This window comes from Poromitra crassiceps, assembly GCF_964638095.1.
Source record: "Poromitra crassiceps genome assembly, chromosome: 5".
Classification (NCBI taxonomy): Eukaryota; Metazoa; Chordata; class Actinopteri; order Beryciformes; family Melamphaidae; genus Poromitra; species Poromitra crassiceps.
The window spans coordinates 33576086-33593585 of record NC_139642.1 but is presented as its reverse complement, the minus strand read 5'-3'; the positions used below and the strand labels follow the sequence as shown (position 1 = coordinate 33593585).

At 42.9% G+C, this 17500-nt stretch overlaps 1 protein-coding gene across 9 annotated transcripts in view; it reads right to left on the bottom strand.

The window, feature by feature from the left end:
• Positions 1 to 1279: 1279 nt before the first annotated feature.
• The window catches only part of dscamb (Down syndrome cell adhesion molecule b), a 177342-nt gene continuing 161121 nt past the window's right edge, over positions 1280 to 17500 (bottom strand). For 5 of the 9 annotated variants that reach the window (XM_083637246.1, XM_083637248.1, XM_083637245.1 and 2 more), the window contains exons 31-33: positions 13339 to 13539; positions 12468 to 12770; positions 1280 to 1913 (exon numbers count right to left, since the gene is read on the bottom strand). In XM_083637246.1, the coding sequence (XP_083493372.1) occupies positions 1435 to 1913; positions 12468 to 12770; positions 13339 to 13539 (983 nt within the window). In that variant the 3' untranslated portion in view covers positions 1280 to 1434. Of the gene's footprint in view, positions 1914 to 12467; positions 12812 to 13271; positions 13570 to 17500 lie in introns of all 9 variants that reach the window. The other 4 variants (XM_083637244.1, XM_083637247.1, XM_083637242.1 and 1 more) reach the window with 3 other exon arrangements.

The following is a 17500-nucleotide window of genomic DNA, read 5'->3' as shown; positions in this document are numbered from 1 at the left end:
TGTATGTATGCAAATATGTAAGTATGTATGTATGTATATACTGTATGTATGTACTGTATGTCTGTATGTATGTATGTATGTATGTATGCAAGTATGTAAGTACGTATGTATGTATGCATGTATGTACTGTATGTATGTATGTATGTATGCAAGTATAAGTATGTATGTATGTATGTATATACTGTATGTATGTACTGTATGTATGTATGTATGTATGTATGTATGTATGTATGTATGTATGTATGTATGTATGTTTCTGAACACAGCAATTATCCACTTGCCAATTTTTTGCATGACCCTTGAAAGGTCATATCAGACCTAGGTTTGAGAATGCACTTGCCTTCAAATCTAATTGGAGCTATAGTCCAGAATGACTGTTTTTACTGTGAATGAAAGGCCTGAAAGGAAAGGAGGAGAATAGAAGGATTGGGTGAGAGAAAGAGGGACAGAGGAGATAGAGAAGAGAGAGAAAACATTAAGAACAGGGAAGAATGACAGCTTGAGCAGATAGGAATCAAAGTCAGGTGTGTGCAAACATGACTAAGGACTTTATTAACCAAATCATTTTCCCTGTAATATCCACAAATAAAAGTGATCTCTTTATATATATTCACATTGTATAATTTCATAGTGTGACAAAACAATCTCTCTCTTTTTTTATTTTCTTTTTTTTTGGATTTCCAGCCATTCCTATTAATTGTCATTTGATCAGTCGCCATGCAGTCGTCAGAAAGGTTGAAAAACATTACGATTGGTCAGCATTGGCGGTCGTGTCCGGCTTCACTGCTCTTCTCCTCTATTGGCTCTTCGTAGTACTACTGTAAAAACCCCTCAGTTACCCAATCACAGATTTCATCACACTGCGACAATAAAATAAAAATAAATTAACAAAGCAATTTTCTCCTGCAGAGTGCTCCAGAGTCCTCCTCCCTTTCCCGTAATTTTTTTTTTTTTTTTTTTAGATATTTTCTATTTTTATATAATAATAATAGTAATAATAATGACTATAATTATCCTCGATATAAATTCAATAGTATTTTTTCTCTTTCTCTTTCAAATTTTAAATAAATCATTTTGGCAATCCTCATATGTTGTCACTTTAGAATAAAAGAATACTCAAGTAGAAAATAAAAACTGTGAAGAGAGAAAATTCATCAGAAGAGGAGCAAGGTGTGAGAGAATGAGAGAAGTGTGAAAGCAACAGAGAAGAGCGAGAGAGGAAAGTAAGAAAAAGAGGGAAGGAAAGAAAGAAAGACAGACTGAAAGAAAAGCACCCAGGTTCAGATGCATGTCGGAAACGGCTCTATATACAACAATTACTGTTGTGGCAAAATGTCCATCCATGGCATCCCGTCCTGTCTGTCTCTCTCCTCCCTCCTCCAGTGTGTCTGCAGTAGTCCTGTTGTCTGAAGCAGTCCGGTGTGTGTCCCAGTGTTATACCAGAGTGTACGACTTGGCATAGGGGTTGTTGCTCTGTTTCAGGTGTCCTCTGGAGTCCAGCAAGGACTCCTGGGAGGTGCTGAGCTTGGCAGCCTGTGCTTGGGCCAGGTCCCCCGAGGAGGCCGCCTCACCGCGGACCTCGCCCCGGGCCTCGCCCCTCTCCCGGGCTTCTCTGTGGGGCAGGGTGGAGGCAGTTCCTGGTTGCCACTGCTGCACCTCCCTGGGTGAGGGCACTTCCATGGGGGTAGGCTCCATGGGCGGAGGCCTCTTCAGGGTACGGCTCCTCTGGGGCTCCAGGCAGGTCTGGCCCATGGCTCCTCCTCCTCCTCCGCTTTCCCCTGTAGCACCACCACCTCCACCTCCACCATTGCTGCTCCCGCTGCTGCTGCTGACACCCCCGCCCCGGGACGGCACGCCACGGTTCAGCAGGAAGTCCATGCGGAGGTACGGCGGCAGGTGGACCAGCTCTCCTCCTGGGGAACACACATGCAACACAACAGGTGGCAAGGGTTAGCGAAATGACTGCTCTGATCTTACAAACTGTAAATAATCATTTTTGTTTAGCCACATGTAAATAACATATACCTTACTACAAAAACATTTCCTTAAAAAGTTACCTTGTCTCAAAATATTTCTTGAAACAAGTGAAAAATTATGCAAACGAACGAATGTCAATATCTTGACACAAGGCAGAATAAGACGAATGACTCAACTGATATAGAGAGCTCCAGGAACGAGTCCGGAAATCATCGATGCTAACAGCCCTGGTTCTTCACAGTTTTCGCCTATGGGAGTTTTGAATGGGTTTTTGGCGCGATGCTTCTAATAATCTCTCTGGGCAACGCTGGCTTAATCAAACGCGAACCAGTGTTTAGTAACATCATCTTCACACATGAAGACCACTTTTATGAGTTTTGAAGCTTTTATGTGCCGTTAAAAGGGTGGCTAGCTAGCAAACAGCTAAATGAGACTACAATGTCGACGCGGATATTATACGTCATCACGAGTGAACGCGGAAATTCTTTCTCTCGCAATCAATGCGTGGACGCCTATGCGACACTGTGTGTAGTTCTGGATTAGCTTAGCACGCGCTTTTTACCTCTAGGGCTCGCAGTTACGCTTCAAAACTCATGAAAGTGGTCCTCATGTGTGAAGATTATCCCGCTGAACCTTGGTTCGCGTTTGATTAAACTTGCGTTGCCCACAGACATTATTTGAAGCATCGCGCCAAAAACCCATTCAAAAATCCCATAGACAGAAACAGTGAAGAACCAGGAAGTTCGGGACTTCCGCATTCAGCCTACAAAAATACGTCATCCCTGGATCTCTCTACTATTGCATTGGAAACAAGTGAAATTACCGGTCTGATTTTTTTCACTTGTATTAAGAAAAATCAGAGAAATCACACCCAAGTGTTGAAGTAAGTGGTGCAGGTTTGCGCAGGTCGAACCCTATACTTCTCCCCCTCTCTGGTACTGTGTGTGCGTGCCTGCGTGCTCATGCATCCATGCGTGTGTGTGTGTGTGTGTGTGCGTGTTTCACCGAGCCGCAGCACTGTGCTTCCTTGTAGCGGTGGGGGGAGGGGCCTAGGCTAAAAATCTTGTGCTCACCTCTCGGTGCGCTGCTCAAATCTCGGCTAAAATGGATGGATGGACACACACACGTCACTTATAGAAGCGGCTGCACCGCTTAACAATATGACACACTTTGTATTTTAAGAGGGCATCGCATATTTTATGACATTATGTCGGGTGTCCGCTTCCACTGCACTTTGATATTTTGATACTGTGTCTTGTGTATGTATTGTATTCTATTTGTTAGTACTCTGTACTGCAGGGGTGGCCATACTTTTTTGCCTTGCAAACTACTTTTAAAATGACCAGCTCAACATGATCTACCAACCCACCCACCCCTCCAAAAAACAACAACAACAACACGCTGAAAATACGTTAAAGATGGACCCTCCACAGGACAATATACATTTCAACAGATCTCAGGCTGTTTTATGCTTGTTAGGGTTCCTACCTTCTTACCTTATTATGCACTAGTGATAGTTAAGGACGTCGGGAAATGCGTCATCCTCGTTGCATTTGGCAATGAAGCCAATGGCAAATGGCAAATGGCATACAAATGGCAAATGGCCAAATGGCAATGGCCAATGGCCAATGGCCCCTGCCGCCCCAGTAACAAATACAGTACAATATAAATACAGTACTGTGTTTGTTACTGTGATCGAGATATTGTGGTAATGCTGTGATAAATTAAATTAATCAAATAATTAATGTTTGTGCACACTGTCCTTTTTTATCAACTAAATAAACAAAAATAAGTAACTAAATGACTTATTAAGATTGATATTTTTTGCTGCGCCTTTGGGGCAGCTGTAGCTCAGGAGGTAGAGCAGTGGTTCGATCCCCGCCTCCTTCAGTCTGCATGTCAAAGTGTCCTCGCCTCGGGCAAGATACTGAACCCCAAATTGCTCATGATGGTGTGCCAGCACCCTGCCTGGTAGCTTGCCACTATGGGTGTGAATGGGTGAATGTACCTACTCATTGTAAAGCGCTTTGGATAAAAGCGCTATATAAATGCAGGCCATTTACCATTTAACAGCGCACAATGAGCCAAGCTCATTCAAATGACAAGAAACTCTAATTAATATGACAGCAAATAGGATCTGCCAATATAAGGTGAGGTACTGGGACCGTATCCTCCTCACTGTTGCTTTTTGCAAACAGCGCCAGCTTGGTTTCGATGCCATTTCCTTCTGCCCACAGATAGTGTATTGGTTCTCTGGGATCCCCATTGTGTACAGTATGCCCTCAGCGGGCCTGGGTTATAGCCAACTTCCACATTCTTTTCCTTCATTTTATGCATTTTTATTAGTCATACTGTTTGAATAAAGTCCATAGAGGACAAAACAAAGAAAAGGAAATCCTATTTAATTCACACTATTACATTAGTTCACCACAGGGTGTTCTGAGAATGTGATTCACAGTTATTACTTGAATGTACTACCAGTCTTCACAAGTGCAAATATATCTCATCTTAGAAAAATGCACAGCACGGTTACAGGACATAATAGAATAGGATGTTGAATAATACGATGTAATCTTTGCTATCATATTAAGTCGGGACTGAGATTTCATAAGGATTTTATAATGCTATTTCTTTTCCTTTCCTCTGGTGACGCTGAAGGATGGATTATGTATCTTCCTAACCTCCCCTGTATCTAATTCATATTCAAATCTCTTCCCATTTCTCATGGGGCTATCACATTGAACCGGCTTGCGTTGGCAGTTCTCAAACCCCCGGTCCTCTGGGAGTTTAGTTGTACTGTAGGAGGAGAAGAAGATTTGGAGACTTGGCAACTGTGTTGCAAGTTAAACAAGTCTGATTTAATGCATCTGCTGAATGAGAGCAGCACAATTAAAAAGCTAAAGTAATTGTAGCAGGCGCAGGACAATAAAAAGAGGCAGAGAGAGAGATTGAGAGAGAGAGAGAGGAAAGGAGACACTTTGATTTGGTTGAACAAGTTGATGGTACCTCTTCTCCAATTGTAAATGTATTCGTTTCACTGATTGGATTACACGTTTAACGGAGGAAATTAGCTCGTCAGAAAAGGGTGTTGGGTTGCCAGATCCAGTGAGTTGTGCTGCAGTGCAGATTCAGCACCTGATTGGCTGAGGATCCCTCTGTATTGTCCCGTCCCTGCTGGAGCGTTCATCTTCGCATTAATCTTTCAGAGGCCACAGAGATCACCAGCTCTAATGGCTGCAGTCTTCATCGCCAAAATCACTTTTCTATCTCTGCATGTTGGCTCACACGTGCATTTACACAGCCCACGTGTGGGCGTAACACACGCATGTTTCAAGTTTCAAGTTTCCTTTATTGAATATTCTCTTGGCAGTTTATGTAACTGAAATACGAGAATATTTACAATGGATAAAATCAATGGAGTACAACATAAAAATATAAAAACCACAATTTAGAATAAAATAATAATAAATTGGTGAATCTTCTGTATTTTATCAACAGTCTATGGCAGTGATGGGTAAGGCTGTTCATTTTATATTATTTGGCATTTAGGAGAGATGTGAGGAATGGGATGGGTGATTTTTCATATCTTTTTGTTCTTGTTTTGGGCATGTTGAGTTAGGTGCAGTTTCTGGTTTGGCGGTTTGATGTGCGGAGAGGGAGAGTATGTAAGACTATACCAACACACTCAAAGTGGTGTAATGTAACCAAGTTATTACTTCGTTAAAGTACTTACGTTTTTTGTTGTTGGAGTATCTGTACTTTACTTGAGTATTTATATTTCTGTCAAATTTCACTTTTATTTCACTACATTTCCTAAATAAAATGTATATTTTACTGCATTACATTTACATGCAGCATCTTAGTTACAAAGTAACATCAGAAGATATTGGGTAGCCTGCAAGCAAAGAGGTCTGGCGAATCAGTGCTCCTGCTTGCAAGTTACATTAATCACGATCCACACTTCATTCCAGTTGGTGGCGGTAATGCACCCTAACGTTGTTTGCCAACCGCTATGAAACTCAAGAGGAAGATTTCCAATCAAGCCCAGGCCCAGGCATGCCTTTTGCTTGGTTTACTTGTACTTTTACTTTCAAAACCTACCTAAGTACATTTAATATCAGTAAATTTACTTTTGATATTTAAGAACAGTAAATATCAGATACTTTAAGACTTTTACTCTAGTAATATTCTAATTATAGGTGCCTTTAACTTCTACCAAAGTCATTTTCTGGTAAGATATTTGTACTTTTACTAAAGTGGCGCTAGCCTTTCAGGTACCACATCCACCACTGCACACACACTCACTCATTGGCAGCCACTCAGCAGTAATGGCAGCACAGATGAGTCTGTCTCTGCAGAGTCAATGTCCATGTGACCTTGGAGACTGAATGTCTGGGATCATAGGGGCCATGCATAATTTACTGTGTTTTATAATACGCCTGATTAGAGCCAGCAAAGATGATGAATGGCTCGGAGTGTTAATTGAATTAAATATAGATTTAAGTGTTGCTATGGGAGCTCATTAGGAATGTATTTCTAAAATCCATCAGCCTGTAAATTGCAGATTGTACTGTAATGGGACAGTGTGTGTATCTATAATACAATAGCAATTCCGTGCCAAGCCATTAATCTCAGGGGGGTGTGTGTAAGTGTGTGTTATGTCCTCAAGTCTATCCGCACTGTTGTGACGGCTGACGTTTTAATATTCTCTGACCTGTATGTCTATTGTGTAGGTCTCATGCGCACGCACGCACGCGCGCAGCGCGCGCGCGCGCGCGCGCACACACACACACACACACACACACACACACACACACACACACACACACACACACACACACACACACACACACACACACACACACACACACACACACACACACACACACACACACACACACACACACACACACCATATTTACAGGCCTATCACATACTGGCTATAGCCTGTAGCCCTGTGATTACCAGCGTTGCTGTAAAAGTTTATGAGCAAAGTGCAGAGGAACACACAGTAATGGGAAAAGATATTTATGCGGCGTCAAATGGATTTGTCCCACAAGGAACTGCCAAAGAGGCGCGCAAATATATAAGCTGTTACTCTCATAACACTTCTGTCAATTCATGTTGGTCACAAGAAATGAGCTAAGAGAGAGAGGGGTGGGAGGGAGAGAGAGAGGGGTGGGAGGGAAAGAGAGAGGGGTGGGGGGGAGAGAGAGAGGGGTGGGAGTGAAAGAGAGAGGGGTGGGAGGGAAAGAGAGAGGGGTGGGGGGGAGAGAGAGAGGGGTGGGAGGGAGAGGGGTGGGAGGGAGAGAGAGAGGGGTGGGAGGGAGAGAGAGAGGGGTGGGGGGGAGAGAGAGAGGGGTGGGAGGGAAAGAGAGAGGGGTGGGAGGGAGAGAGAGGGGTGGGAGGGAAAGAGAGAGGGGTGGGGGGGAGAGAGAGAGGGGTGGGGGGGAGAGAGAGAGGGGTTGGAGGGAGGGAGAGAGAGAGGGGTGGGAGGGAGGGAGAGAGAGAGGGGTGGGAGGGAGAGGAAGGAGGGAGAAGAGAGAGAAGCTGCCATGGTCCTGTGTGATGGATAGGTGAGGTGAGCTCAGGTCAGGCAGGTGTAATTGAGATAGAGATGGGGGTGAGGCCGGGGTCGCCCACTAGCTGTCAGTCTAAGCGGCCTCCGGGCCACGTCTTTATTTCACGGGCCTGATACTGTCGCTAAATACATTGTACTGACAACTTACAAGGGTGGAGTGATTTGAAGGGCGACGGAGAGATTGAAATCACCATTTAATGCATCCCCCCACAATAACGATATAGGGTACGATGCGAAAAACTTTTTACGAACTCCATCATTTCCCTTATTGAAAACCATGTGCTGTGTCTGTTACAAAGGGGTTGGCTGCCCAAATCACTTATAGCCATAACGGTTTCTTTACGTAACGTCTTGGCACGAGATGGTAGCTCTAACAATTAATCTTTAATGGTCAAACTTTTAATGTTAGGAAGCAAACTCTTTAAATGAAACACTTAAGACTTCTAAGCAGAAGGATGAGTGTAGGTTAGAACAACACTTTACAAATGCTTTTACAGTATAAGATGTTACTTTAAACTAAAGGTAAGAGGGCTTTGGGAAACGAGCCTCAGGTCAGTTGTGCTCTGGATTGCTACTCTTGGCTCTATGGATGTAAGAAGGGCTTAAAATCATGTGATCTAACTAAAATGTCGAAATCTAATCTGATCCGTGGATGTCATTTATGAACTCTCATTGGTTAGTTTAACTGTCAGTCTTGAGCTGTTCTGTTGCAGTCATGTCATTCCGGAGCAGTCATTGGTTAGCTATATTTTTTAGGATTTTTCCATATGTCTATGGAGAAAATGAATGGGAAACTCACTTCCGGGGCAAGAGATGTCACGTCATCACTGTTTGTTCAGCTCTATCATGTTAACATTAACTCATTCATTCAAGATGCTCATAGCTGCTTTAGCTTTGGTGTTAAATGAGCTATAGGTGAGCTTTGAGACAAAATACGAGTGAGCTAAAATAATTATGATAATACACTAAAAATACATCAAGCTAAACTGTGCCGTGAAAGTAGAACAAAATAGCCAATGACTCTCTGTTAGCAATATCCAATAGCGAACAGTAAAAAAACGTCTAATAGATCTTTAGATTTGAACGTGTACCTGGCTGCCATCTTTTTCCCACTTTACTCGGTCTCTTTTGTGAATATCTCTAGTTTCCTTTGTGCCATGTCACAATACAGCTGATTACAAACAGAAGACACCTCGACAGGAAGCTGAAGAAGCAACGCTGCTTTTCTTCTTGCTCATCCACCTCTCAGTGTAACTGACACCAGGCTCTAGCACTCAACCATCCCACGGCAGCCAGAAAGGTTGAAAGGCTGATATTACACTGAACGCTCTCCATTGTGGCGCTAAAGTGTTTTGTACGGTGCGACAATAGCCTCAGGTTAGGTTGACAGATAGCCTTTGCGTGACCTCTCCGGCCGCCTGCTGTTACCACTCAATTGTCTCGCTGTACGAGCCATCAATTCATAATGAGACCTGAAACATTAGAGGCAGCTCTGATGGCCTCAAACTCCTGTCTGCTGAAGCTGAGGATTCTGGGACAGTGTACCTCCTACACGCACGCACGTGTGTGCGCACACACACACACACACACACACACACACACACACACACACACACACACACACACATACAGACACACACACACACACACAGACACACACACACACACACACACACACACATACAGACAGACACACACACACACACACACACACACACACATCTCTGCATCCGGGACAGGACGCCTCCTCCAACACTGATAGCTATCAGTGGCCCCACAGTAACCTGACAGGAGGTGGGATGATGAGGAGTAGTGTACAGTACATGTGTCGGGGGGGGAGAGGGCTGAGTGTGTCTGTTTGAATGTCTGTGTGGTCAGCGGTCCATCGGCACACCGTACCACGGGCCCGGCGCCACGAGGGGGCGATAGGGGGCTTTGCCCCCTCAGTTCAATTTTCTGCCCCCTCACTTTTATTTTTTTATTTCTTTAATTTAATGAACCTGGCACTGACTGGCTATTATTTTGTTTATTTTTTTGTCGATTTTTGCAGCAATTGTTTATTCTATGACTTTTCATATAGACATATATGTTCAGAGTGCTCCAGACAGGTCCCGCATTTCACGTTATGCAAAGCTCAGCTCTATTAATGCCTTAATCTGCTGCTGTGAAATAAATGTTTTATTTGATTTTAAATAGTAGTCTTTCTTGTGTTGTTATTGCACTTTTCAGAGGTTATTATGGTTAAAAAGTCCAGAAATAGGCATAGCGGGTATATAACCTATGTTTTACGATATAAAAATATCATATAAAAAAAAAAAAAGAAAAAAAAAATCAGCCCCCTCCCCAGTTATAACCCTCAGTAAGCCCCCTCAGTCATTTCATCCTGGCGCCGGCCCTGCCGTACCATTGTCATCAATCTGCAGAGCTACTGCAGAGGAGCAGAGGGTCAAGTGAGGTAAGGCTACACCTGGAGAGGAGTGCGTCACGATTGTACAAATGGGCTGATACTATATTTAAAATAACAACCTGGCTGCTAGGTGATGCCGATGTTTTTGTTTTGTTTTATTTTATTTTTTATTCTTATTTATTCCCCCTTTTGTGACAGGGAACAAGGAAACCTTCATTATATTTTTCTTTTGCTAAACTGTTCATTCAGCCCCTCATCACAATATTTAGCCACTGCTAAATTGATCGAACAATTGGTGAATGTCAAATTATTGTTGATGTACGGTGCATCCCTCATGCATGCCGAGTGGGATAACAGCTCATGCAGATCCAGTGAAAGAAGCTTTGGAGACACAGGGCTCTATCGTTGCATCGGCCTATAAACTGCGCTTAGTGCCAGGCGCAGCCCAGATTAGTGGGTGTGGACCAGCGCACTCAATATTTTGGTGTCGGCGCAACAGGTGGCCTTAAGCATTATAACCACGCCTTTTAAGCGTAAATTATGCACAATCTGCTCATTGGGGAAGTGCAGTAAACGAATCACAAGCTTCACTTTTAAGCTCCAATTCCACGGAGCGATCCAGTCCGGCTTCAGAAAAGCCGAGGGCTCTGATCTCCCCCCCTCCCTTTTATCCCCTCTGTCTGTTTCCATATATAGGCTATTATTCCATATTATTATGCTTCTCAAACCAATCTAACTGCAGTTTAAATACTGCAAGCATGTAAATACGCTACACTATAGCAAGATCAAAGTGAAAAGAATGTTCTAAACGCATCAGCTAGAAAAATATAGCCTATCCCTATGATGAGATTAGATTGGTGAAAGTTTGTCCAGAATGATATTGTTTTGCTACCTTTTCTTCTCCCCTGCTGCACAGGTAGGATGATGCACATAAATATAGCCTACATTATGTAAAGTCATTGCGTAAATGTGTTTTTATTGTAAAACTAAATGTGAAGTAGGGCCAATTTATTGGAGCGGACATCACAGTAGGACATGACAGTAGAACCGTGTTACACTGTCACTCATCTAAATCACGTTAAATCTGCAAGGGATATATATAGCCCCAAGATGACATATATGTTTCACATAGGGTTGTGTTTTGATTTCGATGTTTTATTTGGTCCAATATTGAAATGTTCTACAATTGCAGGTTGTGTTAACATTACACATTATTTAGATCTACCTTTCTATCTTTTTCGGCTCATTTGGTTGCTATTTATTATCGAAATGTATTAGCCCAATGCATGCTGGGAGATTTCACATTTGTGGCTTTGGTAGGGAAGCCAGGCAGTGAACATTTGTTTGGCCAGAATGATCTCGTTTTCTCTCGCCTTTTCTTCTCCCCGACTCACCCACTGCACAGGTAGGATGATGCAACAGCCTCTGAATGTCACAGGCTCAAAACTGTCATGTTATAAAAAACTGCCATGTTGTTATACTATGTACGGTACAACAACTTCTTTTTTCTATCGGACTTGTGCCTGTCTGAGCGAGGGAGTGAGAGAGAGAGAGAGAGGGGGACAAACTGAGATCAGCAGAGCATAAGCTGTGCGTGGAATATCCGCGGCGCACTGAATAAGGCCTGGTTTTCAAAAGCGCAAATTACCAGCGCTAAATTAACGCCAGGGGGGAAGATATCGTTAGGCCAGTATTTAAGGCCGAAACCCCCATTCTGGCCTATTCTGGCACTGCGTGCCACGCCTGTTTGGCGTACAGCACATTTCGTCGCCTAAAACCATGTTGCTATCTTCCCGAGGCAGGCGCAAGGCGCGTTTTTTTGCATTTAAGGCCAGTTTCTGCGCCTAAGGCCTGTGGGAAAATAGAGCCCACAGCCTTCACTTCTATCTATGGCCACTAACGATAAAGAGCAGAGGGTGTGATGGCAGGAACTATCTTTTAATCCTTATTGATGATGTCTAATGGCCATATTTGCAGTGTTAAATCAAGAATGTGAAAGTTTTACAATTCCCAAGGGAACTGCTCCCACTTGAAGGTCTGTAGGACCTGGTTGGAGCACTGCCATGGAGTCTAATGAAGGCTGCTTTTAATAATGAGATTGTCCACAGCAGCAGAGCATGGGGAGAGTTATGAGTGTCTCTGGCCATACGGTCGAGCAGGTGTTCTTAACCGTCCCCCTCCACAGGTCCAGGTCAATCTCATTTGGAAAAGTACAAATTGCTGATCCCCTTGTATTTTCAATTTGGGTACCTCTTATGGGCTGAAAATTATTCTCCCCCTGACATATATAGTGTAATTTATATATTTTATGTATTATTCTCCTGCTCTTGGAGTAACTGTCACAGATTAATTTATTATTACTACTACTACTACTACTACTACTATTCTGAAATGACTGTACATCGGTTTGCTTTAGAGTAAACAAAAATACCATTTTGATTGCTGGGTGTGGGTAGTGTCTGAGTGGTGTGCATGTCTGCGTGCTACACTCCACTCGCTCACCGGGTCTGTGCGCCTTGGGCACGGCCATGTTCATGACCCGGCTGACGTCCTGAGGTTTGGGCGGCGAGGCGGTGAAGCGGCAGATGCCAGACTCGGATGGCGTGCTGGAGGTCAGGCTGTCGGTGTAGTCGTTGGTCCCGGCTGTCATCTGCTCTGACGAGGTGTCCGAGATGAAGCACTCGGTGATGGTGAACTTGGCGTGGCGGAGCTGCTCCTCCATCTTGGCGTGCTCGTAGGCCCTGGCCAGCTCCTCGTAGGTGGAGGACGCGCTCTCCGTTGATACCATGCTGCTCCGTGCACGATCTGAGGATTCCAGGAGGATACCAGTTGTTATTATATGGGCCCTACTCATGCTTTAGTGGCACTTTCACATGGAAAAAGACTGTTGCCAACAGCTTTTGGACGGGACAGAGGCCGCTGTGAAAGTCACACAGCCTGACCATCTCACAAAAGCAGCTTGATTTCTGTCACTCTCAAGAAGGAAATGCTGGTTATTTACTCCGTATGACATCATCACTGTCCAGTGAAAACTTGTACATTTCAAAGTTTGGTTATTTTGATGTTTTTAATTGAAGTGAATGATCACATGGGTTGAGAAAATGCTCCAACCTCTTATGAAACCCATTGAAACCTTATAGACCATTTTAACTTACTTGACAACATAAACATTCAAAATTGAAGTCCAGCTCACTTCTTGTTGCAGTGTTTGCTAGTACAGTAGGACAGGACTCCTAGGACAGGACTGACAATTCCGTGAAAACCCACTATAGCAGCCAATCCCAACCTAAATAAATAAATAATCACTGGAACTTTCTGACCCTAGGGTTGTATGGGGTCCCAGATTTGAGAACGCGCCAACTCCCCCCTTTACCTGTGTCCTGTGAGGGGCTGACGCTGTAGCTGTCGCTCTCCTTGTCCACAGAGCCAGTGGCACGGGGCGTGGCCAGCCTCCAGTCAGTGCTCAGCGTGTGGGAGGAGCTGGGGGGGTGCGGCCGGTTCAGAGTCCACTGGCTGGCGTAGCGGCTCCGCGCCGCGGCAGGGCCGGCTTTGGCAGTGCGTCTGGCAGTGGGGTCTGGTGAGGGGAGACAGAGGGGAAAGTTAGCTGTGAACAGTGTTATGTGTTGTTAATATAAGTGGTAATTAATATTCATGCCGTTTTTTAATTTAGCCAAAGTCTAAATCCTCGGACAGAAATGCCCTTACTTTTTTTTTGCCAGTTTTATTCATGTATTGATTCAACTCAAGTCGATTGCTCGCTGCCTAAAATTAACACTTGTAATATATAGACATTTCCCCATTCATCTGTAGACCCGGGATCTGAAAACATTATGTTTGGGAGTTTGATGGACAAACAGGCATCATGTTCTGTACAGTACATTAATGCACGTGCCCAATGATAAATATACATTACAAACAGGCATCATGTTCTGTGCAGTACATTAATGCACGAGCCCAATGATAAATATACATTACAAACAGGCATCATGTTCTGTGCAGTACATTAATGCATGAGCCCAATGATAAATATACATTACAAACAGGCATCATGTTCTGTACAGTACATTAATGCACGTGCCCAATGATAAATATACATTACAAACAGGCATCATGTTCTGTGCAGTACATTAATGCATGTGCTCAATGATAAATATACATTACAAACAGGCATCATGTTCTGTACAGTACATTAATGCACGAGCCCAATGATAAATATACATTACAAACAGGCATCATGTTCTGTGCAGTACATTAATGCATGTGCTCAATGATAAATATACATTACAAACAGGCATCATGTTCTGTGCAGTACATTAATGCATGTGCCCAATGATAAATATACATTACAAACAGGCATCATGTTCTGTGCAGTACATTAATGCATGTGCCCAATGATAAATATACATTACAAACAGGCATCATGTTCTGTGTAGTACATTAATGCATGTGCTCAATGATAAATATACATTACAAACAGGCATCATGTTCTGTACAGTACATTAATGCACGAGCCCAATGATAAATATACATTACAAACAGGCATCATGTTCTGTACAGTACATTAATGCATGTGCCCAATGATAAATATACATTACAAACAGGCATCATGTTCTGTACAGTACATTAATGCATGTGCCCAATGATAAATATACATTACAAACAGGCATCATGTTCTGTGCAGTACATTAATGCATGTGCCCAATGATAAATATACATTACAAACAGGCATCATGTTCTGTGTAGTACATTAATGCATGTGCTCAATGATAAATATACATTACAAACAGGCATCATGTTCTGTACAGTACATTAATGCACGAGCCCAATGATAAATATACATTACAAACAGGCATCATGTTCTGTGCAGTACATTAATGCACGAGCCCAATGATAAATATACATTACAAACAGGCATCATGTTCTGTGCAGTACATTAATGCATGAGCCCAATGATAAATATACATTACAAACACGCATCGTGTTCTGTGCAGTACATTAATGCATGTGCCCAATGATAAATATACATTACAAACAGGCATCATGTTCTGTGCAGTACATTAATGCATGAGCCCAATGATAAATATACATTACAAACAGGCATCATGTTCTGTGCAGTACATTAATGCAGGAGCCCAATGATAAATATACATTACAAACAGGCATCATGTTCTGTGCAGTACATGAATGCATGAGCCCAATGATAAATATACATTACAAACAGGCATCATGTTCTGTGCAGTACATGAATGCAGGAGCCCAATGATAAATATACATTACAAACAGGCATCATGTTCTGTGCAGTACATTAATGCAGGAGCCCAATGATAAATATACATTACAAACAGGCATCATGTTCTGTACAGTACATTAATGCATGTGCCCAATGATAAATATACATTACAAACAGGCATCATGTTCTGTGCAGTACATTAATGCATGAGCCCAATGATAAATATACATTACAAACAGGCATCATGTTCTGTGCAGTACATTAATGCATGAGCCCAATGATAAATATACATTACAAACACGCATCGTGTTCTGTGCAGTACATTAATGCATGTGCCCAATGATAAATATACATTACAAACAGGCATCATGTTCTGTACAGTACATTAATGCACGAGCCCAATGATAAATATACATTACAAACAGGCATCATGTTCTGTGTAGTACATTAATGCATGTGCCCAGTGATAAATATACATTACAAACAGGCATCATGTTCTGTACAGTACATTAATGTAGGTGCCCAATGATGAATATACATTACAAACAGGCATCATGTTCTGTGTAGTACATTAATGCATGTGCCCAGTGATAAATATACATTACAAACAGGCATGTTCTGTACAGTACATTAATGTAGGTGCCCAATGATAAATATACATTACAAACAGGCATCATGTTCTGTGCAGTACATTAATGCACGTGCCCGATGATAAATATACATCGTTGTCATACTAGTTGTCTTACTGTATAACAAAACTTTTGTGTTTTTCGTATCATAACATTTCCATTATCAATAATAGAATGAAAATAATTCATGCCCTGTATTGTCATGGTACAGTGTCTGTAGCTGTCATAGTCATTAGAATTAGACAAAAAAAAAATGAAGCACCAACAAGGATGTTTTCATGAATAACTTTGTGATGAGGCTGTGAGCCATCAACAGTGGGAAAAAGAAGAGAGAACATGTGGTGGAGGCTGAGTTTAGAGATGGCATGATGAGACAAGCCCACAGGGACAATGGGCTCTATTCTCCCACAGGCCATCGGCGCTATTACGGGCCTTAACCGCAAAAAAACGTGCCTTGCGCCTGTTTCGGCAAGATAGCAATAGGCTTTAGGCTGCCAAATGCGCTTTAGGCCGAATGGGCGTGGCGCAGTCCCAAAGTGGGCGTGTCGGCGCTAAATACCAGCCTAGTCATATCTTGGGAGCTGGCCTACATTTAGCGCTTTGCGCTTTTCAAAAGCAGGCCTATTCTTTGCCTTCACTGCTTCTTCTCTGTCACCCTTCTCTCTCTCTCTCTCTGAGTTCCCAGCATGCATTGTGTTTCTTCATTTCGCTACTAAATAGCCACCAAATGAGCCAAAATAGATATAAAAGGTAGTTCTAAATTAATGTGTAATGGTAACACAGCCTGCCATTGTCAACATTTCAATATTGGACCAAATAAAACCTCGAAATGAAAACACCACCCTATGTGAAACATATATGTCCTCCTGGGCATATATATACCCCTTGTCGAGTTAACGTGATTTAGAGAAGTAACAGCGGAACGCGCTTCTAATGGCATCTGCTATACTGTGATGTCCGTCCAATAACTTGGCCCTATTTCACATTTAGTTTTACAATAAAAACACATTTATGCAATGACTTGACATAATGTAGGGTATATTTATGTGCATCATCCTTCCTGCAGCAGGCGAGAGAAAATGATATCTTTCTGGACAAACTTTCACCAATCTAATAGGCTATATTTTTCTAGCTGATGCATAGAACATTATTTTCACTTTGATCTTGCTATAGTGTAGCGTATTTACATGCTTGCAGTATTGAAACTGCAGTTAGATTGGTTTGAGAAGCATAATAATATGGAATAATAGCCTATAATGCAGACAGACAGGCTGGATGAAGGGAGGGGGGGGGGGGGGGCAGAGCGTTTGGCTTTCGTCTGGTTTTGCGGGATCACTGGAATTGGAGCTAAAAAGGCAAGCGTGCGATTCGTTTATTGCACTTATCCAATGAGCATGACGGTGCATAATTTTACGCCTAAAAGGCGTGGTTGTAATGCTTTGGGCTGCATCTAGCGCCAGCACAACGATATCAAGTGCGCCTTTCCACGCCCACTGCTTTGATCTGCGCCTGCCGCTCGGCCTAGAAACTGCGCCGATGCAACGATAGGGGCCCATATGTCTCCAGGAGCTTGCGGTCCAAATCAGACACACGCGGCCCGATGTACCTATCTGCATGAGAAAGTGATCAGTTCTCACTATTTTTCAGTGTCTTGACAATGGAGACAGGCACACAAA